The following is a 24,529-nucleotide window of genomic DNA, read 5'->3' on the forward strand; positions in this document are numbered from 1 at the left end:
TGTCCCAACGTGGGCTGGTTTACCCTATATGCAACACACAACACTAGATTTATATCATTATTAAATATTATTCACATATTCTATTCTGCCAGATGATTATATCAAAGTATTATTTACTGCTGTCTGGTAGGTATTCGGAATAATTTTAATTCATTTTATGGTCTCACTATAATTTTATTTATAGTATAAGAAGATAATCCTCATTCCTACCGGTAGGTTAATAATTCGATCCCGGTAACTAATTATTTAAAGAGTAGACAATGCATCATTTATATCACAAAATCCACACTATAAACCTAATTGAGAACCGGTAGGTTAATAATTCGATCCCGGTAACTAATTATTTAAAGAGTAGACAATGCATCATTTATATCACAAAATCCACACTATAAATCTTATTGAGAATGATGGAGCCATGATGAGCGAATGATGTAACCCATATTTTTGAGGACATTTCTGTTGTTTTAACTCATTGGAAAAATCAATTCCCATGCTCTCTCTGTTATTTGACAAAATGATGGTGGGGATAGTTCGTCCAATAGGTGCAGTCAAACTGCTGTCAAATACAGGCTGAGCGCTCCTATTGATACAAAAGTGTGGTGTGAGTGGTTGTGTATCATTCACCGTCAAATATGTATCATAGGTGATATTCAATAAATTTCAGCCTGCGTAACACCAAATCTATGGTGAGGTCCACGTTATAATGGCAGTAGAGGAAGATAGGAGAACACAAAGACCTTAAAGAGATATCTTTAAGGTCTTTGGGAGAACAACGTTGCCGATCCTTTGTCTTGTCAATGCCTTCTATAGATGATAGTTGATACAGGTTAATTGATGTAATATTAACTGTTCATTCTAGTTTAAAATAATGAATTATATTTTATAAAGCAAGAAATTATAATTTTCAATAATTTCATAATTAAGATGAAATATTTTTTAATTAATTAATAATTCTACATTGTTAAAAGATGATCTGGCGAAATAGCAAAGCGAGAAAGAGATAGCAATCAACAAGTAAATGTGAGTATTTGTGTGGTGTGTTTTTAAAAAATGTTGAAAATAATTCAAATGCACTAGAATGTGAAGGTTTTTGTTGTAATTGGTATCATATGAAATGTGCAAAGTTATCCATAAATAATTACCGTAACATTCATGACCTAGGAGAAAAAATTTCATGGTATTGTAACAAGTGCAACTTTAAGGTTAAGAACATGATCTCAAAGCATGAAAAACCACAGTGTGAAAGTCAAAAAGATATTCAATTCAACAAAATTTTAAATAAATTTAACGAAATAAGTGAGATGTATGCAAATTTAAATGATAGGGTTAAAATTGTAGAAAGTTTCCAGTTTTTGTCATCAAAGCCCACAACAAACAAGTTGTATACTGCTAAGCTAAACGTGCAGCTTTGTGATTATTCGAACGTTACCTATGATATTAGTGATAGAGTTGGGACAAAATTAAAATCCATTTCAAATTTTGAATCTGAGAAAAGAGAGTTACATCCTGGTAAAATCCTAAATGTAAAATGTAAAACATCGACCCAAAACCCAGTAAATAAGCGTTCAAATGATGCGGTTCTATGTACTGGAAAAGATACCGGACTTGGCATTTTTGAAAATATTAAAGATAGTCCTACTAGTGAAATTTTTCTATCTAGAATTGATAAAAGTGAATCTACTGACTTGATAAAAAAAATGTTGACTGATAAAGACTTGAACAAAATTGAATGCATTGAACTTCAAATAAAGTTTGAAAATTATAAATCATTTAAGATTATAGTTCCTACCGAATCTGTGGATAAATTGCTCTTTGCTGATTTTTGGCCTTCTGGTGCCTTGGTTCAAAGGTTTTTTTGTGACAAAAGCACCAGTTATAGACACTCGTGTTTTTTTTAGGGAGACAAACCCATTAGTGTCAGCACCTGTGATTAGATGTTGTGAAGCCAAAAAAAATCTTGTTCTAGGTTATTGGAACGCACAGTGTTAGATCTAAGCAGGGTATTCTTTCTTGATTTGTTGGAGACCAGAAGCTCGATATATTGTGTTTATTGGAGCATTTCTTGACAATGGGTGAGTCAGATTTCTACTCAACAATTTCTGATCTTACAACTGACTCAATTTATTGTAGAACTGTGACCAGATGTGGTGGCTCTGCTATTTACATTCGGAACAATATCGATTCTACCGAAATTGATGTTTCTGTGTTTTGTATAGAACTTGACTTGGAAGCTGTGGCTGTGATGGAGCCCACTTACCATATTATTATTGTTTCTTTGTACCACTCTCCCAGTGGTAATTTTGACAGGTTTTGTGATCTATTTGAACGTTTATTGTCTTTTTTAAATCGACACCACTTCACATATAGAATACATATATGAATTTTATTGGTGATGACTCAAGGGCAAGATATATTACCGAGCCCACCAGAGGAGTCTCCTGCCTGGACAATGTTGCTGTGAGCTTTCAACCAGATGTTTGCAGCACAAAAGTCATTAAACTTCATGATGATGACCACTCTGCACTGGTATCAAATCTTACACTGTGTGGCCCATCCATGGTGAGTGATAAAACACCTATTTGGCATGAAAACTATAGTTTCAGATCAAGGCCTGTACATGAAAATGTACACTGATCCTTTTTAAAAACGATATGGCCAGCACCCCCTGGGATGTAGTGCTCCAGAACCCTGGTGACTATGGATTATTTGGGACTTTCTTCAATCATTTTTATGAAAGATTCAACCTCTTTTTTCCTGAGAAACAAAAACCATATCGCTTTCAGCAGCTGCAGCAGAAACAGGGACGAATGAGAAGTCATCAAGAGTGGTATACTGATGATCTTGCCAGGCTGAAAGGACTTATGCTTGCTCTGAAGGATAGGTGTGAACATGGCAATGATGACGACAGGGAGAGATACCTGTTCAAATATCTTAATAAATTCTTAGCCATTTGAAGCAACCATCTTTATTCACGTAGATAACAAACTAAACTCATTAAACAACTTATTATTTTATCAAACAGTTATCATGTGATTAAGTAACATCACATGATATACAACTATCTTCCCCTTTTACTTTCTCAAACATTTCCTTTTTCAACCTTTCCTTTGATTTCATCGTCTTCTTAAAAACCTCTCATTTCTTCTTAATATTCTTCCACTATTGGACTTCACCACATAGGACCGTGGGGCATCAGCTTCATTAATAACTCCAGGCTCCCATAATTTTGTTCTCCAATCTTGGATATAAATGGGCTGATTTTCTTTGAAATAAGATACATGTTTCCGTGACTGCTTATCGTATGTTTCTTTCTGTTGAAATTTATGGTTCTTCATTTGCACTGCTATTTCTTCCCGAGGAAGTTGATGAAGTTTCAAACTATCTTGAGGATAAGGGAACTTTGTTCTTATCATTCGACCAAACATTAACTGAGCAGGAGAATAATTGAGACCCGCAACACAACTATTCCGATAGTTAAGCAAACTCAAGTTTAAATCGGTTTTGCTTTCAGCACACTTTCTTATCATAGTCTTTGCTATGTTCACCCCCTTTTCAGCTAAGCCGTTAGACTTAGAATAACGAGGACTTATTGTAATAATTTTAAAATCCCACTCCTTTGCGAACTGTATCATTTCTTGGGAGCCAAACGGATTATTATCAGCTATTATAATCTGCGGAATTCCAAACCTGCCAAATAACTGGGATAAAATAGATTTAACAGCCGAACTTGTCTTACTGTTCATTTTTGTTATTTCAAGCCACCTTGAATAATAATCCACAACTATGAGATAAGCTATTCCTTTTACTTCAGCTATATCCACTCCAATTTTTAAAAATGGAAAATCGGGTATTTCATGAGAAAGCATCGGACTTCTTACATTGGACCTTCTATATTTTTGGCAAAGCGTGCAGGATTCAGCCAGATTTTTTATGTTCGCTTTTATTCCTGGCCAATAATAAAATTTTGAGGCAATGCTGTTCATTTTTGTTTCTCCTAAGTGCGTTTCATGGAGCCTATTCAAGATAAAATCTCTCAAATTCTTGGGTATAATAATTCTTGAATTATAATACAATAGACCCTTGCTAAATTGTATTTCATTTCTTATTTTGAAAAAATGCCTTAGTTCTCCTCCATCAACAATGTTATTAAGCCAGCCATTTTCACAATAATCTATAACTTTCCGAAGAACATCATCATTCTGTGTTTCTGTTACAAATTCATTTAAGCGTTTCTCTGAAAATTCAACTTCGCCATTCTCAGTAACACAATGAACCATATCCGCCATGCTCAAATCAACTTTTTCTTTAGTTCTTACACCGCACCTTGACAAATAATCAGCAATATACATGTTTTTCCCAGGTAAGTACTGGAGGCTAAAGCGGTAAGGCATTAGTTTTAGTCTCAATCGACAAACTCTGTTATTCTGTATGTTGTTTAATGGTTTCTTCATTATTGAAACTAATGGCATATGATCAGTATATATAGTCAATTCATCATGACCGTAGATATAGGTGTGAAATTTATCACAAGCAAATACAATAGCAAGGAGTTCCTTCTCAATTTGGGCATATTCACATTCAAAAGAGTTCATAGATCGTGATGAGAAATAAATTGGCTTGTTGTTCTGTAGTAAACAGCATCCTAAAGCGTCTTGTGATGCATCACATTGGATTAGAACTGGAATCTTATAATCAAAGGGAGCATTTACCTTGTCACTTGTAAGAACCTTTTTAATGTTATTGATTGCATTTACATGAATCTCTGTCCAACACCAAGAGACGTCTTTCTTCAATAATTCTCTCAATGGTGACACTATTTGTGACATATTTGGGATGAACATTCTCAAATAGTTGACCATCCCCAACAGACGTTGTAGTTCAGCTTTATTTGTTGGGTCGGGGAGATCATTAATAACCTTTATTTTTCCTGGATCAGGAAGCATTCCTGATTTATTAAACAGCATTCCCAAATACTTCACTTCAGGTACGCAATATTGAAATTTCTTGAAATTAAATTTGATGTTTAATTTCCTTGCTCGTTCCAAGACCTATTTCACTGTCTCGTCATGTTTTTCTTTGCTGTTTGAAGCAATGCAAATATCATCGAAATAAACCACTACTCCTGGAATATCTTCAAAATACTTTGAAACACATTTGTGAAACAATTCTGGTAAATTACATAAGCCAAAAGGAGAACGTAAAAATCTATAAGTTCCAAATATAGTGCTAAAATTGCAATATTTAGCAGATTGTTCATCAAGGAGTATGTGATAAAATCCATCTTTTATGTCAAGAACGCTGTAGTACTCTTTATTTGCTAGACGAGGATGAATATCCTGTATTGTTGGGATTGTAACTCTTTCTCTTACAATGTACTTGTTCAAATGTACAGGGTCTATGCAAATTCTTAAGGATCCATCAGGTTTCTCTACTATCACAGCATTTGAAACCCATTCAACGGGCTCCTCAACCTTTTCAATAATTTTCATGGTTATCAAATCATCAAGTTTTTCTTTAAATTTGTCCTGAATCTTCATTGGTATACGTCTCGCTGAACTGGCATGTGGCATTGCGTCCTTTTTTAATCGAATTTTGCACTTGTCGGGGAAACAACCAAGGCCAGTAAACACATCAGAATACGTTTCAAAAAAATATGTTATATCCTTCACATTGTTGTTACTACTTTGCTTCTGAACTTCATCAATTCGTTTCACCAGATTCAACTGAATACAAGCTTCAAGGCCTAGAATCGGTACTGTACTCTCTTTGAACACAACAAAGTTTATCAAATCAAATCTTTTTTCTGATTCCACTTGAGCAGTGAACTGACCCAGAGGTGAAATTTTAAATCCTCTGTATGCTTCTAATCGAACACTACTCTTTTTCAACCTACTCAATAACACACTATCTTTCACAATTTCATATGGCAATATATTCACTTCTGCTCCTGTATCTAATTTGAAGTTTACTGGTTTATGTTCAATTAATAATGTTTTGAACCAAGCCTTTTCATTGACAGTGTTAACTAGATATACTGAATCATCAAACTCGTGAGCTTCTTCTATTGCTGTTGGACTTTCCACAACATTATGTAATGGTTGAGGTAGCCTTTGCTCACTCACTCTGAAATTATTTCTTCTAGCTTTATTCAGGCACATTTTGCTAAAATGATTCATCTTACCACATTTATTACAGCTTTTACCAGACGCTGGGCAGCTCCTACCTTCTACATGCTGCATTCCGCAATAGCCGCATACAATCTTCTGATATGAGTTTGTTTTCCTTTTATCATACTTGGAAACTGGATGCACTTCCTTTCAAGACTTTTCTTCATTTATTGACTTCTCATGTTTTTCACCTATTTCAACACTGCAACAATAATCAATTATTTTCTCCAACGAGGCGTTGTCTCGCAACACACGTTGTTGCATTTCTTTCGACCTTAACCCCAATGCAATCATAGCTTTCAATAACTTATTCTCTTGTTCCCCAAATTCGCATCTTGTCACTAGCCCCTTCAAAGTTGCATAGAATGAATTAAATGATTGACCTTCCTCTTGTTTGCAAGCTATAAAATTGTATACATTCATGATCTCATTCTTTTTTGGTAAACAATAGCTCTCTAATATTTTTAATATTGATTCTACCGTTTCAGGCTCATCCACATCTTGTAACGATTCATATAATATCAAAGCTTCATTGCCTAACAAGTTTTTAAATCTTGCAACTTGAATTTGGTTGGATTTTTTATTTGTCTCAGTCGCTATAAAATAATTTACAATATTTTTCCTGAATAATTTGAAATTTTGTGAAACATTTTCCCCGTTGCATAGTAACGGTTCTGGCTTGTTGAAATCCATGTTCATCTTTTAAGAAAAAGATATAATAATACGATAATTACCCAATCTTATTACTCACTCAATCCTATCGTTATCATTCTCCTTTTCTGTTCAATTCCTTGACTGCGCCATGTTTAAATATCTTAATAAATTCTTAGCCATTTGAAGCAACCATCTTTATTCACGTAGATAACAAACTAAACTCAGTAAACAACTTATTATTTTATCAAACAGTTATCATGTGATTAAGTAACATCACATGATATACAAACAATACCGACGTGCCAAATTCATTTATAAAAAGCACATCAAGCAGGCTAAGAAGCTGGCAACTGCTGCAAAGATCAAAAATGCACCAAATCGCTGTAAGGTGGCATGGGATGTGATAAACTCACATTGGTCCTTGCTAAGGAGACAGCTTGATTTCGCGAGCCCTGATGCATTCAACAACCTTTTTTTGTTGAGTCAGTTGTCAGCATTGTAAATAATCTGCCCACAGTTGCTGGTGATCCAGTTGAGCTGCTAGCTGCATGAGTTCCACCAATGAATGCTCGTCTGTGTTTCTTCCACCCCATCACACCGCCTGCCCTGAAGAAGATTATTTGTTCATTCAAGCCATCCCGAAGCCCTGATGTGTATGGCATGTCTGTATTCATGCTTAGAGAGGTGGTGGATGTTATTGCAGACCCCCTTGCTACAGTAGTTAATGACTGCCTGAGATCTGCCATTTTTCCTGACTTCCTGAAAACCTCGAGAACCATTCCTTTGTATAAGAAGGGTGACCACCAGAGCCTAAACAGCTTCAGGCCAATATCTATGACTCCAATCTTTGGAAAGGTGGTTGAAGCGGTCATAAAACCCCAACTTCAGGAGTTTTCTGAGAGAAACAACCTTTTCTCAAGTATACAGTTTGGTTTTCGTAGGGGGAGGTTAACTGTTGATGCAGTGAATCGAGTGGCTGAGAAAATTGAATCAGTGTTTGGGGATGGTGAGTCCCTGGCACGTACATTGTGTGATTTGAGCAGAGCGTTTGATTGTGTGGACCATCACATACTAATCAAGAAGCTTTGCTATTACAGGGTTATGGACTCTGCTCTTGACATCTTGGAGTCATACCTGACTGGGAGGACACAGGTGGTGTCATTGGGTGGAACTGTTTCATGTCCACTCCCTGTCAGGTTTGGGGTAGGTACCTCAGGGTTCAATTCTGGGGCCAATCCTGTTCATCGTGATGATCAACGACCTGGATGACAATGGTGCAACTCTTCTGTTTGCTGATGATACATCATTGCTGTCGTCTGGCATTGACCTTCAGCAGATGTTGGAGAGGTCAGCGGAGCATCTGCGGTCTTCAACCTCATGGCTCCTGGTAAACCGTTTCCAGCTAAATGAGAGCAAGACACAAAACATCATATGCAGTTTGTCGAAGCTGCTGGGCTTTATGCTGGATTCAAAAAGCTCAGCTGGGCCAGCCACATCCAGTAGGTGACCAAGAGACTGTCCCGAATCTGTTTCCTTTTGCTCAAGCTGAGGGAGGGGACATGTGACAGAGGCATATCTGGTCATGGTGTATCAAGCACTTTTCCACTGCCATATCTCCTATGGTCTACTCATGTGGGGTCACTCAGCCACGGTTGTGGACATACTGAAGCTGCAAAAACGGGCCGCCAGAATCATTACTGGAAGCGAACATCTTGCTCATTGCAAGCCCATTTCTGCTAGGCTGGGTATTCTAACTGTAATCAGCCACTTCCTCCTTCTCTGCCTCATGTACGTGAAGAAGAATCAACAAAATTTGTTGACTCAGACAGATGTGCATCATTTTCTGAGAACCAGGGCTTATTACGATGTTTAGGAATATGTGAATGATGACCTGCCTCAAATATTATCAGGCTAAAGTGCCATTATGTTAAAGAGCAAGGCCTCATATTATGATATATTTTTTTTCGATCTGAACTTGATCACTGCCATCTTGATCAATTTAGTGTTTTTTTTTATATAGTTTTTCATTCATGACATGACGCCATCGATCCAACAATATTGTGAGTAATGGATGAAGAAGGTGTAAAGGTGAATGATAGACAAGGATAGCAATACGATTGCTAATCAAACACTGCCGTTATAACGTGGACCTCATTATAGCTTCAGTATCAAGATACCGTATCATAATGAGTATTCCTTTGTGCAGCAACCATCCGGCATCCAAGCAGAAAACCTTTTCCATTCGTCTGCGCTGTAGTGTCTAATCGATTATTTTCTTCATAATTTCTGTAAATTCACACAGTATTGTACTTTTGGTGCCTAATAATCACTGATCAAAATTCATAGAATATGGATCGTATTTCATCTGGTTGGACATCGTCTTATTTCAAAAATACGAATGAATTTCCATAGTGCAGTTCTAGGTTAGCATTCTATAGACTCAGTTGTATTGGCAAAGTGATTATAATGTTAAGGTTAGAATGACCGGTGCCAGTGCCAGGTCATTTTTGTTTGTTTTCCCTTGTAATGAATTCGTGCCAAAAATAATTAGTTCATAAATCTTCACGTTTGGCAGATATCGGATATAAAACAAGTGATGAGTCGTCATTTCGCCATTTCAATTTACTCAAGGAACTTCTTATTATTGATGTGTTGTCTTGCTAAATCACCGTGACATTTGTGTTTTTAAATATTTATTTTTAATTTTCCAGCATTGACATTATAGGAATAGGATTTTTAAAATTTTAAATATGAAGCTGTTCGTGTTCGATTTAGGTTAGTTTTTAGTTGGAACTAATAATGTGCAGTTGTGTCTTCATAACTTGATAGACCACATTTTCGAAATCATGGATTTCGACTCGGATCAGAGCCTCAAAGAATGGGCTAAGGATAAACCTTTGAGTATTCTACAGCTGGATCCTGCAGATAGAGCCGTTCTAAAGATAGCAGGTGAGAAGAAAATTTTGTATCATTTGGTTAGATATTTTGGCTTTTCTGCATTAGCCTACTTTATTTCAACATTTGACTTTGAAGACTTATCTGTAATCATTTTACTGCTTTTTAGCCGATAAGACAAATTTCCATTTGAAAATTCATAGAAAAGTTATTTTCAGATTTTGAAAGCTCTCCCATTATTACTACTTAATTCTTGTTTCCCTTAAAATATCGATTACATACTGTATTGCATGTACCTAACCTTCTTATCCACTAATAAAAAATACTAGCTACAATTGTTGAGCTCCCAAAGTATATTTTGTACAACTATTGATTCAGCTCGGAAATAAGTGTAGCCTATAATAGCATAGATCAACATCAAGCTTATGAGTACGTTTTCTCATGGATTATCAAATATAAATTAATTTTCCAACTGGTAAGAAGATATCTTTAGCTCCTCCTCATTCTTGTCACACATATACTGTTCAATTTCTCTGGTTTGATAGTATAATTATATAAACAATAAAAAATGCAGACTATTGCAATATTAATAATTTAGCTTTTAAATGAATAATATAAGTTAATTACTATTTCAAATAGAAAGCTTGTAGACATCATCGGAAATCAAGAGTCCATGGAAAAAATTCCAATTGCACAGTATTTTATAGTACCATGAATATTTTAATTGAAAAGCAATAGATTCTAAAAAACAATCTTGTGGATTTGGCTTTATGGAATCTCCATGAAGTGACACCCCCTTCCCTTGATGATACTACAGGAGTCAGAATGTGGGCGAAATTGTTTGACTGGATTACTCAAAACCAATAACGTGTACTCAAAACCAATTAACGAATAATGTGCTATAATTGAAGAATCGGTGAAGGAGAAGGATAAAGAATGAAGAACCTTCTTACGAAAGATAAAAGGGAAATTTTGTTGAAGAAAAATTTATTTTCGGGTTCTCTAGTCATACATGTTGAAACAGATATTAAGAGAAGAACATCTAGATCTGAAACAAATAAATTTTTAATTTTTGCTGAATGTACGAGGGTCATCTTTTTCAACCTCCGATCACTTATTTTAAGATACAGAAAAGCGGTAGGGGAGCGATTTTCACAGAACTTAATAGCTTATCATCCCCACCAAACGCCCTGTAATCGGTGCGGCCAGATCGTAAATATTGTTGTCGAGTATGAATGCTGGTACAACCAAGCTTATCCAGCTTGTCAAATGTGGTAATTTCGATCACCCACCATACAAATCTTACTTGTAATCATAAGTGTAAGTAACTTGTAGTAAAAAAAATATATTTCATATAGGCCTACATTCCTCTTTTATTTATGACCAATCGGAGGTTGAAAAAAGAATTACCCACGAATATAGAATTATTTTATACTAGGATGTTATTATAATTAACTATAAAATTAAGATCATAATCTGTTTTTGACAGAAAATTGGACTTGGAAATTCTTGAAAGTGAAATGTCATCTATATCCTTAGGAAATGTTACTGTTTATAAAATTTGGGAGAAGAGCAGTTTCGGGCTAAGCCTGTTGCTCTCTCCTCTCTCGTCTCTCTGCTATATAATTTGTAATTGTATTGATGAATGAAATTGATAAATCATTTATATTAATAATTTGACTATAAATAAATAATGCTCCAGGACAACGTCACAGAATAAGTACAGAATGGAAACTTGTAATAAATCGCCTATCTAACCAATGCTTTTTACCTGACCCCAATACTAAACACGTCACGTGACCTTGGGAAGTTCCAATCCTGGTCTTCTGATTGGCTCGTAGCAGTGAACGAGATCAATTGATCCGGATCATTGAAGTGATCCGAACCTACCATCAATACTATTACACAAAGACCTTAAAGAGATATAGACCCACAATGCCTATGTCTTCCCAATGATAGCTCTTACTTGAAATTGAAGGCCGCCATTTGGGTATTTTAGCACGAGTATTATATCTATATATATTTGTAATACAATAGATCACAAAGGCATTGGTGGCATTGGTATGTAATAATCTTATGGGTTGCCCCCTCAATGGCGGATTTCAATTCCAAATACAACACTAGCGCTGTATGTGAGTCTATGCATCTTTAAGGTCTTTGCTATTACAATGCGGCGCTTCCTAACAAGATGGCGGATTTTAGCGTCAGGGTACTAGCCAAGTTTCCGTACTGTATGTATACTGTGACAACGTTAGAGCTCTATTCTATAAGAAAAGTCGAAGTAAGGTTTTAGTTGACAACAATTAATGAACTTAAACGAAGTTTTAATAAAAATACTTATTACACAAACTTATACTTATTATATACATTATTAATAATGCAACGAAGTATTAATAAAAATGTTGCCGTGAATGTCTCAATTGACTGTTCAATATATATATATATATATATAATATATATATATATATATATATATATAGCACTTAACAGAAAACACTTTAAAGTTTTGTAATAAAAATATAAACAGGATACACACGACACGGATAGATTAAAAACACTTAACAGAAAACACTTTAAAGTTTTATAATATAAATAAATATAACTTATACTTATTATATACATTATTAATAAAAATAACTTATACTTATTATATACATTATTAATAATGCAACGAAGTATTAATAAAAATGTTGCCGTGAATGTCTCAATTGACTGTTCAATATATATATATATATATATATATATATAATATATATATATATATTATATATATAGCACTTAACAGAAAACACTTTAAAGTTTTGTAATAAAAATATAAACAGGATACACACGACACGGATAGATTAAAAACACTTAACAGAAAACACTTTAAAGTTTTATAATATAAATAAATATAACTTATACTTATTATATACATTATTAATAAAAATAACTTATACTTATTATATACATTATTAATAATGCAACGAAGTATTAATAAAAATGTTGCCGTGAATGTCTCAATTGACTGTTCAATATATATATATATATATATATATATATATATATATATATATATATATATATATATAGCACTTAACAGAAAACACTTTAAAGTTTTGTAATAAAAATATAAACAGGATACACACGACACGGATAGATTAAAAACACTTAACAGAAAACACTTTAAAGTTTTATAATATAAATATAAACAGGATACACACGACACGAATAGATTAAAAACACTTAAAAACTTACATTTAAACGAGAATTTTCGGGGGCTGGGCCCCCTTTGTCAATCAACCAGGAAGTGGTTGATTCAAAAACTTCCTGGTTGATTGACAAAGGGGGCCCAGCTCATATTCATATTTGAATTGGTTGATTGGAATGGAAGTGGTTGATTCAAAAACTTCCTGGTTGATTGACAAAGGGGGCCCAGCTCCCCGAAAATTCTCGTTTAAATGTAAGTTTTTAAGTGTTTTTAATCTATTCGTGTCGTGTGTATCCTGTTTATATTTATATTATAAAACTTTAAAGTGTTTCCTGTTAAGTGCTATATATATATATATATATAATATATATATATATATATTATATATATATATATGCGTTTCTGTTGTATCAAGTGATCAATTTTAAATGTAATTTAATTACATTGAACATGTAATAGGTACTACAGTACCACAATGTATTTCAAAGATTTCGTGGTCAATTTACTCAATAATAAGCCTGATCATATAATTTCCAATAATTTTGATTATACAATAATGCAAGTTTTTGACAGCACAGCAAGACTCGACAAATTTAATTTAATTATTATTGATTGAACATTTCAATTTTTTGTGAAATAATTTTCCAATCGATAAAAAGTATTCAATTTTCAATTGGTAGAGACAAAATTATTATTTGCACAATTCATCATGGAATAGAGCTTCAAGGTTGTCCTGCATTATTTGAGTTGTCATAGTAAAAAAATTATCGTTTTATCATGGTGATCGTTCATTTATTATAATACTACATTACATTGATTTAGAATAATGTTCCAGTTCTTGTTCTTGTATCTATTCTTGTAACATCTATCACAAGAAGTGTGTTGGAATTCAAGGCTAATTATTCGCCAAAAAGTTTTTCTAATATTTACAAAGTAACACATTGTCAAAACTACAGCAAAGTTGTAGTGTTTCGTCATGGAAAACAACATCAATTTCAATTAACTATTCCTCTACGAATTTATCCTTTCAGCTCACTATTATTAGAATTGTTCTTCTTCATCCTTCACCTATTCTTTAATAATTACAGCACATGGTTGGAAAATCTAATATTGGTCTTGGATTTGGTTCACGTTTTCTTCTAAAAGATTTCGCTGAGCTATTTGAAAATGTATTGATTGCTTCAATATTGAAAAAGTGTGTTTTGTGTTTTAGTATAATATCCATTTAGCACCAGAACACACTCACACAAAAGCGTGGGTTAGTTTGTATTAGCAGAGACAACTGATACAAGAAACTAATACTGATACTTAGGCCTACGCTATATTTTCTCTATGGTATTAAGCGAGAATCGTTTCTCGCTTTTACCATCGAATTTCTCTATTAATTGAGCGAGCCATCCCCAATGATATTGAACAATATTATGGAATTGAATATTCCTTTCAGAAGTTTGAAATACTCTTTTGTTACTTAAAGTATTAGTGTCATAACATAGTGGAGCGACGAAGGTAGAGGGTACCAGAGAAGGTAGCTGAAAATATTGAAAAGAAATGCATATATGTGTCAAAATATAGTGGAGCGGTGAAGGTGGAGTGAAGCGGAGAGATTTGAATAGATTTACTTTTCATCCGCTACCCTCTACTTCACCCCCAACACTAGTAATATTTCAAAATGTAAAAATAAAGGCAATCATCTATCTATCTCTACCTTTGCTGCTTCACTTGAGTTATCACTCTAATAGGCCTGCTATACAAGTAAGGTATTAAAGTTTCATTTTTTATTTATAATAAAATAGATGAATGAATTTTTTGGTACAAGTACCTTAAGAATAGGATTAAATTAAATTATTTCCATGTTTTTATTTGTTATACCTTTTTGTTTTTATTAATGATGTACATTTATCTTGGGACCGAGTTGAAAATGGGTCCTTGAAAATGTTTTGGAACAGAGTTTCATAAAATCGGGATTTTCATTTTGTTCAGAGCCTATTTTAAACCTTATAAGGACTCTAAAAACATAATTAACTATCACCACATAGTGAAATAACGTACCTCACAATAGTATTAAAGCAGAAACGTATTGTCAAGTACTGTAGAAATCTAAGAATCTTAAATAGGCTACTGATCAATAATGTTGAAAAGATATGAGCTAATCTTGAAAGAGTGCGAGGATAATATAGACCTCTTATTGGATTTGAAAAAAAGAGGATGGTTGATCAATATGGTTGATGGTTGATTGGCTGGGGTGGGGATATTGAGAGGGAGGATGAACGGTGTGTGAGAGTGAGAGGGGGATGAAAAGTTTGTAAGGGTTGATTGATAATTTATGCATAGGGAGAGCGGGAAACAGAAAAAGAGAGACAGTGACTCAGTGAGTGAGATAGAATGAGAGTGAGTGTTTGAGAGAGAGAAACAGTTGAAGGGTAAGAGGAAGGTGGAAATAGTGTGTGAGAGTGAGAGAGATGTGAGATATAGTGTGAGGAGAGTGACACGATGAGCAATAAATAATGAGGAAACTCACAGATTCTATATGAATAGCTGCATATCTGCATGATACGAAAAGTGATCGAGGAAAAGGGATAGATGAAAGTGAGAGAGAGCGAAATAATAGCTGTGAAACAGATAAAAGCGTGAAACAGATTAGTTGGTTGAGAGAGATGGCTAAATAATTCATCCCAGAATCTATTGAGCAAAATAAACTGGGTTAAGAGTCTGCAGCAGCTATTGTCTGGTTCGGTTGGCTGTATGGGAATATATTGTATTCATTTCTTTACTGCGGAATTTTGCTCTAATTTCTTCTGCTCCTCTTGTACGGTAGATGGGTGTACCATAACTCTAGAAGCCCTTCTATGTGTCTAGACATCGTGATATTTTCTGTATAAAAATTAAGGGAACATTGCAAATGAGTTGGTAGCAGATGAATTTCCCATATTTACTTTTGAAATAATGATTATTACCCAGATCACTCACGTAAATTCAAAATTATTAACTCGTTTATATGAATTAATAATAATAGTAAGTGATGCTCACAACTCATTTATTTGAAGATAAGTAGGAACTTGTTCCGAAGTATTGTTTTAAGGTGTCAGGTGTCAAGCAATTCATTTGAATGAATGTTCTACAAATTTATCCAAATTGAAACCCGTCATCTTTCTTGACGATTTAATTTTCGTGAAAATTCATGAATTAAGATGAAAATTAATAAGAAATTGCATTTATTCATGTATGAATATTAAACCACAACACGAGGGTGTATTACATACAGTTCTAAGTTACTACTGAAACAAACCATCATAAAACAGTAGATGATAAGTTGAAGAAAATGATAATAAAAAAGGAAAAAACTCTTCCAATAGCAAATGAAAAAAATTAAATTTCTTTTGAATTTGAGTTCAGCAAAAGGAAATATCAAAAGAATGAAGAGAAAAGTGAATATAAATACAGAAGAGATGCGTTACTGGAATTTCATTTATCTGGGTTTGACTTTGATATAATTCTTGCAAAATACATGTTTTAGTGCTATCGAATAGACTGCAATACTGAAATCATTCATTATCAATCATTGATATGTTTGTTGATCAGCTTTTCTCAGTCATCTTAGTCACTTTTTTTGTTTTCCGATGAACCCACCGGGCAACTTCTCAAAACCAAAATTGAACTTCTCAACGGTTGCAATTAAATCAACTGCATGTGGAAACTGATGAATTTATTTGTTTGATAAATTCAATAGCACTCTAACATACATCACATCTATCATGAATATAATTATAATATTAGTCTATTATTATTATTATAAACACCTGTCATAGTAGAACTCTATTACTCCAATATTTTTTTATGATTCTCTCAAACATCTTGAAATTGATTATTGTGTATTACACACACTTGAAACAGATTCTTGATGATATCATTCTACTAGATTACGCCATGAAAAGCACAAATAACCGGAAATTCCTAACAATTCTGTCATAATATCAACGATTTTAAAATCAATAATGGCCTCACTTAAAATTCCCTCACTTAAAACCGAAGATTCCAAATCATCGCTCATACAGTTTCAGCTCATACAGTGCTTCAACTGTTTTTTCGACTCTTGTGTTTTGCTTTCTTAATTTTGTACTATTCTTCAAAATTTGTTCAATAGTGATCGATTGTTAACTATCATCATTCTGTAATGCACTCGAGATGTATTGTGTATTGACCTAGCTAACTTTTGGTGCTCCGGGAATACACAAAACACAATGCACGAACAATTGATAGGCAGCGATTCGCGTTATGTGAGATTGCAGCTCGGATAACACACCCTGCACACAGGGGCAAAAGTGGCGTCTACTAGTAGCTGCCATTAGTGCTAAATTGACATCACAGCGTCACAACCTCAGCTCACATAGACGGAGTTTCCGTAACCGCCACTAATAACCAGGTTCAGTGAACGTCATTATTGTCCCTGTGTGTAGGGTGCTTAAGTAGGGTGCTGGGATTGTTGGTTTTCAGTATTTTTCGCCCCACTTGGTTGTAATGAGCTGGTTTACGTGCGTCGATTTTCAGAGTAGGATAGAACTTCTAACCTAAACTTCAGAAGTCAACGACAACAAGCATTGTTGACGTTGACATTCAGATTAGCCAAATTTCAAGTGTGCAAAACAGCTGATCAAAAAACTTTTTATTATTTGTGTTTATTATTCAAGAATCAAAACATTTATCATATCTAAAAAATCATAATATCTAATCATCTTATTGTCATTTGGAAGAATAAAAAGTATGAACTCAACCTCTTACATAATTGAACATAATCTTTTAGGTTATTTAGACAAATCAGAATAAAAAATAAAAATACTTGGACAATTTCCTGATATTCAGATTACCTCAGATTTGCTAGAGTTATGAACTTCCTGTTTTGCTTTCGGAAGTGCCTAATAAACAATTATTCTCATATTTATATTGTTTATTTTTCTGTGTGGCGAAAAATAACGTTCTCACCATGGGCAAAAATGTTTTTCCGGCTCTCAATCTTTTCTAGTCCTCGGCCTACGGCCTCGGACTTGAAAACCGATTTCGAGCCGGAAAAGTCTCATTTTCGGCCCTAGGTGCGAAATATACTATTACATTCAAATTGATCCTGGAGTACTTTCATTTTACAATCATTTACCTCATCTACAGCAAATAAACTACTCACTATATACCAGATCACAAATCTCTATTTTGGCCACTAGTTTTGATCAGACTACTAGTGGAAAAGAATACAGGGTAGAAGTCAAGTGGTCCTTTTTCATTTACAATTATTTACACATGTGAAATCATAGACATTTATACAGCGTCTATTTGACTTTGGTTAGTGACACGCTATATTTGTTTATAAATAACGGCGTTAACACCTACGTAACAATTGTAAGTGGTTGTCGTCGTGACATCATCTGCTTGGAGCTGAAGAGATAACAACTGCAATCTCCTCCTCAAGCCACGGCCTCCTGCTTCAATTTCCTCCGCTCTGACATCTCGTGACATTGACCTTAGATTGTTGTAGTTATAGTGTATATTGTATACAATCTGCCGTGCATGGGCAGCAGAAGGCATGCGCAGATTGAGGATACGGCAACGTCGCATTTACACTTCCATTCTAGTGTGCGAGAGCTCGCGGGAAGAGTTACATTTTGTATGTGTATGTGTGTGTGTATTGCTGTGTACTTGCTCTGATTGCAGTCAGCTGCTCTCTGAGTGAGTGACTGACACACGCGAGCCTCTTAAACAATTAATGAATGCTTTCCACAAACTTCTCTCACGGTCTCTCTCTCCCACGCATTCTGTCTGCTGTTATTATTCTCTTGTCTTCTCTCTTAATTTAAAAATTCTAGTGTAGAAGACGGTACAAAGTGTCCAAATTTCGCTGCTTTGTACTATTTTTATTTTTCACTGCTGACTCATTCAACAGATTTTTGTTTCAGAATCGAATTAATGACGGTTATTCGTAGCCCACACTCGATTTATTCAGCAATTGAATAGAACTACTGTATTAATTAATTTTACTATTTTTTATGTTGTTGATATGCACATCCAATACTGGAAATTTGGTTCGACTGAAGCGAGTCGAGAACTGGATCCAATATTTATTAGGCCTAGTCCTAAGTTGAATTGATCACTATAGGTGATTACTGTAGGTGTAATTGCTTCACCTTAGGCCTACTAAATTTCGTCACTCTACAATAAATTATCTTTCTACTCTGTGTGTCTTATCATCTGTATCTCCGATGGTAATTTTGGTATTTTCCCTTCAGAGAGTATACTAACATACAATGTTACATTTTATACTCTTAAAGCTAAAGCTTTAGCTTTTTATACAGTTCATCACTAAATAAATTTTATACAACCAAATCTTAGAATCAATTTGGGTGTATGGGATCCCAACTACAGAATGAAGATCTTACCAGGAGGCTGAAGAGAAGGAAGTCTTTTGAACTAGTTTAAAATCAATTGTGGTAGTGAATGCAGCCTATATAATTTTTACTCATATTATCAGATTTAGAACTACTTGTGTCATCAATGGATAAACTGAAGTTTTATAGTTTTTCATAGTGCACGATTTATAGTAAAATGAGAATTAATGGTTAAGTCTCTGAGACTAGTTTTAATGACAATCAAAATATAAATCCTAAAGCATTCATCCTGTATCTATCTGTTTTATCATCATTCATCTGTTTTCTGTAATTCATCTATTTTTCTGTTTTTCTTTAACAAATAGTATCTAAATTTTCATCTCAGATTCTATTCTACCTCGTATTTTTTATTCCAAAATTGAACCTGCTCATTGCTCTTATTTACAGTCTTAACCAGACTCTTTCTCAGGCATCATGATTCATTCGGCACCATTCATCATTATCACATACCTCTTGTTTACAAATTCCCTTAGCAGTTTCACACATCATTGAAATTTGAAATTTAATTCTTCGAATTACTGATTCCTCTTCATTGTATGAGAGCTTCATGGCCTCTCTGATTCAATCTCATCGGCTTCCTATCGAAAACGATCTTTTTTATTCAGTTTATTTATTCATTTCATTTCTTATTCTTTAAAATAAGTTTTAAATAACATTTCTCAAAATTTCTCCTCATTCGTGTATCTATTTATTTATTTATCTTGACTGTTACGATTCCATATTTTTACCAACTTTCCATCTGTTTGTAAACTTACTCATTCCATCTCTTCTTTTGTTCATTCATTTGCAAACTCATTCTTCATTGATCTATTGCAAATTTCTTACTATTATCATCTACTGCTCTTTCTATCGCAGATCTCCCCAACTATCAAAACGGATCAACTACTGCTCTTTCCATCGCAGATTTCCCCAACTATCAAAACGGATCAACCTCTGCTCTTTCCATCGCAGATTTCCCCAACTATCAAAACGGATCATCTACTGCTCTTTCCATCGCAGATTTCCCTACTATCAAAACGGATCAACTACTGCTCTTTCCATCGCAGATTTCCCCAACTATCAAAACGGATCAACTACTGCTCTTTCCATCGCAGATTTCCCCAACTATCAAAACGGTCTTACACCGATTGCTATTCGACTTATTTTTATGTTCTTTCTATTTCTTGTTTCCTTAATAAACAATTTATTGACTTACTCTTTCACCTCAAATACTCTACTCTCTCAGCCTTCCTATTGCAAATTCTCCTCAATTCAACATCCATCCATTTTGTTACTCAATTTCTTTTATTGACCTGCTACAGATCCCTTAAATTTATCTATTTCTTTTACTGATCACTGATTGCTCTCACTCTCAACCCGCATTGTATTTTTATCTTGAAAGCAATAGTACGTTGTCATAAGATGCGACCCAAGAATGCAAAAGCAGCAAGCTATAGTGAGGTCCACGTTATAAGGCAGTGTTTGATTAGCAATGGTATTGTTATCCTTGTCTATCATTCAACAAAGCTGATAGCGCTATCTCTTTCTCGTTTTGCTCTGTTGCCAGATCGTCTTTTAACAATTTAGAATTAATAATTAATTAACAAAATATTTCATCATAATATTGTCAAATTATTAAAAATAATTTTCATTGCTTAATAAAATATAATTAATTATTTAAAACAAGAATGAACAGTTAATATTACATCAATAAACCTGTATCAGCTACCGTCTATGGAAGACATTCACAAAACTGAAAATTGGCAACGTTGATTTCCTATCTTTCTCCAGTGCCATTATAACGTGGACCTTACAATAGAGCAACAAGCCCTTGGATATGTGTCTCTTCTTACGGCCACTCAAATATAGTGATAGTGTACAGTGTACATCCTCTAGCTCTTCTATCACCTCTGAGCTAGCAATCATCAGCGATGAATTAATCTGGCGCTTCTCTCTTCCTACTCACTCACTCTCTCTCTCTCTCTTTGTCTGTACTTTTGTTTCTGTCCTTCTTTTCTCACCTGACTCCACCCCTTTCCACCTACGTCGGATGGAAATTATTCCATTGTTGGTGGCATTTTTTGGTAGCACAATTGTTGCCCTCATTGTTGCCATGTTGCGACATTCATTGTTAGTTGCAGTTGTTTCCGGCGCTCAGCTCATTCAAAGCCAAATCAATGGATGGGTTGATGTTGCTCTATACTTGACAAATACCTACGCACTTACGGACACTATTTATTCATTTTATTTGTGAATACAATTACAGATCGTATAAATGATTGATTACCATTATGATCATATTCTTAAGGTGCGTACAGATTTACGCGCCGCGAACACGCAAATTTCACTTTTCATCAGCTGATTATATCTGTATTTGTACAGATACAGATATAAAAAGCTTGGCATTAGCTGATTAAAAGTGAATTGCTCGTGTTCGCGGCACGTAAATCTGTACACACCTTTATATATATCATTTCGGGTGACATCCGCTTCATCGAGATCTCAAGAATCAGCCAGGGAAGGCAACTTCAGTACGTCCAGTTTTCAGTTTGTCAAGTTCCTGTTACTTTCAGATAGTCCAGCGGATACAGTATCATAATTATATTAATTTCCAAGGCCCGGTTGCACAACAGCCTGTATAATTCTAATCGTGATTAATTTCACGAGAACCAATCAGAGAAGGCTTTTTCGAAAAAGGAGCTTATTTGATTGGATCACTTGAAATAATCACGATTAACATTTAACCGGCTTTTGTGCAATCGGCACTAAAATTATCAAATAATACGAGAATATTGCCATTTAAGAGCGAAAATGTAATCCTTAACCTTTTCCAACCTAACATTTAACTTACTTCTTCCTAATCCATTCTCACTAATCCCCAACTAGTGTGCAACGGTGTAGATGACTATGTATCAGCATGCAACGAAAACTTGATACCGTGAGACTTGAACTAAACCGCTCAACTTTCCACTTGTCTCAGTATCTCAAGAAATGGACAGAATATGCATTTGATGAACTTTTTTTTACTATTTTTTGCAATTTACATTACTATAAAATACTGTAATGCTGGGCTGCAGCAAGCTATAATACAGGGTTATCATAAAAGAATGGTGCGGTTTCGAACATGGATTAAAGAAAAAACCAAATTACTTACAGTTAATGTTGTTTATTCATCTAATTTGTCGTCTCAAACAGTTTTTTTACATGATTAATGAATTTCAATATGTGCGCGCCCTTAATCGCTCGACAAATAATTATATCCAAACGATAATCAATTTCTCCCCAAACATTCACAAACATTTCTTCGGTTATGGTTGTCATTGCTTCATTAATCCTGTTTTTCAAGTGGTTCAGGTCGATTTTTTCTTGTGGGGTTACATTAAAAAGATTGTTTAATGAAGCAATATTCACAAAAAAATCGCGACAGCAAAAAATCGTTTGGACATTTTTATCGAGCGACTAAGGGCGCACATATTGAAATTTATTAATTATGTAAAGAAAACTGTTTGAGACGACAAATTAGATGAATAAACAACATTAACTGTAAGTAATTTGGTTTTTCTTTAAACCATGTTAGAAACCGCACCATTCTTTTATGATGACTCTGTATTACAGATCAATATGAATATGGGATCAGCACAAAAGTAAGTAGCTTTTGCTATTTACAACCATGAACATGGTAGCAATGACTTGATCTTAGAAGGTAGAGCTTGACTTGTCATTTCTCAACTGTAACAATCCCTCAGTAATCTATGATAGGCCTATCGTAGTGTGAGTGAGCTATTGCTTGTACAGATATACTGCACATGTTAACCTCTTGGGTGTAACGTATAGAGAATGGCTCGCTTCAGGCCTTCAGCCTAGTAATAGTAAACTCTTCATATCTCGTGAATGGATGTATCAATAATATTTTTTGCTCTAGAAATTGTCCTTATTAATGCTAAAAACGCCGATAATATCAATGAAATTTATTAGTTTGAACTATCGGAATTTATAAGATATTCGAATAAATTGAAAGTTGAAAATTTAAAGTTAAAATTTAAAAGTTGAAAATTTAAAGTTAAAATTTAAAAGTTGAAAATCCCACTGAATTAAAAGGTAGTAGAAATCGTTATTTGAGGCAAGAATCTGTTAATTTTTCAGATAACTATTTTCCATAATCAAGGTAATAACAGATAAGAATTGGAAATTTCTCTACTACTATTTTGTTGTAGATACCTCGATGATAACAGTAATAACAGACAAAAATCGATTTGTAAGTATTCAGATACGGTAATCACGTTCATGGACATTCGAAATCTCTGTAGAAATGTTGGAATATTTCAACTACCTTTACTCTGTAACGAAGATTCAACTGAGAATTGTCTTTTTCTGTTGGGGCTACTCTTGAATAGAAATAAAAATAGAGATCCAAGTACCATTTTTAATATAAATTTATGTAAGCAATTTAAAAAAAGGGTACTTCGATTTTTATTTTTAATTCTATTCAACTTGAGAAACCTGTCAGATTCCTCGTGGATCTTTCTGCATAAATTTGGTTGAGGAAGAATAGCTTTCATTTAGGCCTACCGTTACTCTCGAAGTGGTAGTATAATTATTCTATACTGCGTTACTCTTCAAGTAGTTATTCACGCTGGTGATATATATTTCATTTATATTCTGTTGAGTATTTGGAGTACATAAATATGCTTAATATGGTATATGGGTTGCATAGAAGTGGCACTTGTGACTGTTGAATGCCTGGCCTGTCAAGGGTTCGCCTTTTAGTCAGTTGGTCGCCTTTTGGTTTGATTGTGTGTGGTATGTGGGTGGAAGCTGAGTTCACTGCTCTGCACCTATCCTCTAGTGGGTGGTCAGCGAATTATCAGTCGTGTGAATGAAATGTATGAAAGGTGCTAGAGACAAGTGACAAGGAAGAATTGTAGGATGAGTAGATTAAAGAAAGAACATGAAAGGGTGTGGTGAGAATTGGAGTGTGATGACATTGTGATAGAGATAGAGTGAGAATAGACTGCAAAGTGGAATAATCAGTTGGAAAGAATTGTGAGTAGTTTGAAAGTGAATGATAATTGAGTCATGAGGAGAGATTCAAGAGGCTGAGTAGTGAATAAGTGAAAGAAGTGTTTGACTGCAGAAAACTATGTGGACAGTTCTTTGATATTAAAATATTAAAAAAATACAGTTTATTTGATATAATGATATATAAAGTACCTATT

At 34.3% G+C, this 24,529-nt stretch overlaps 1 protein-coding gene across 1 annotated transcript; it reads left to right on the forward strand.

Moving 5' to 3' along the window:
* Window positions 1–9,040: 9,040 nt before the first annotated feature.
* Window positions 9,041–20,684, forward strand: LOC120354497. Its single transcript, XM_039441794.1, has 2 exons — window positions 9,041–9,770; window positions 20,190–20,684. The coding sequence occupies exons 1-2, from the start codon at window positions 9,668–9,670 to the stop codon at window positions 20,507–20,509; spliced, it is 423 nt and encodes a 140-aa protein (XP_039297728.1). The 5' UTR covers window positions 9,041–9,667; the 3' UTR covers window positions 20,510–20,684.
* The last annotated feature ends 3,845 nt before the right edge of the window (window positions 20,685–24,529 follow it).

The sequence above is a fragment of the Nilaparvata lugens genome, chromosome X (assembly GCF_014356525.2).
Source record: "Nilaparvata lugens isolate BPH chromosome X, ASM1435652v1, whole genome shotgun sequence".
In the NCBI taxonomy this organism is placed as follows: Eukaryota; Metazoa; Arthropoda; class Insecta; order Hemiptera; family Delphacidae; genus Nilaparvata; species Nilaparvata lugens.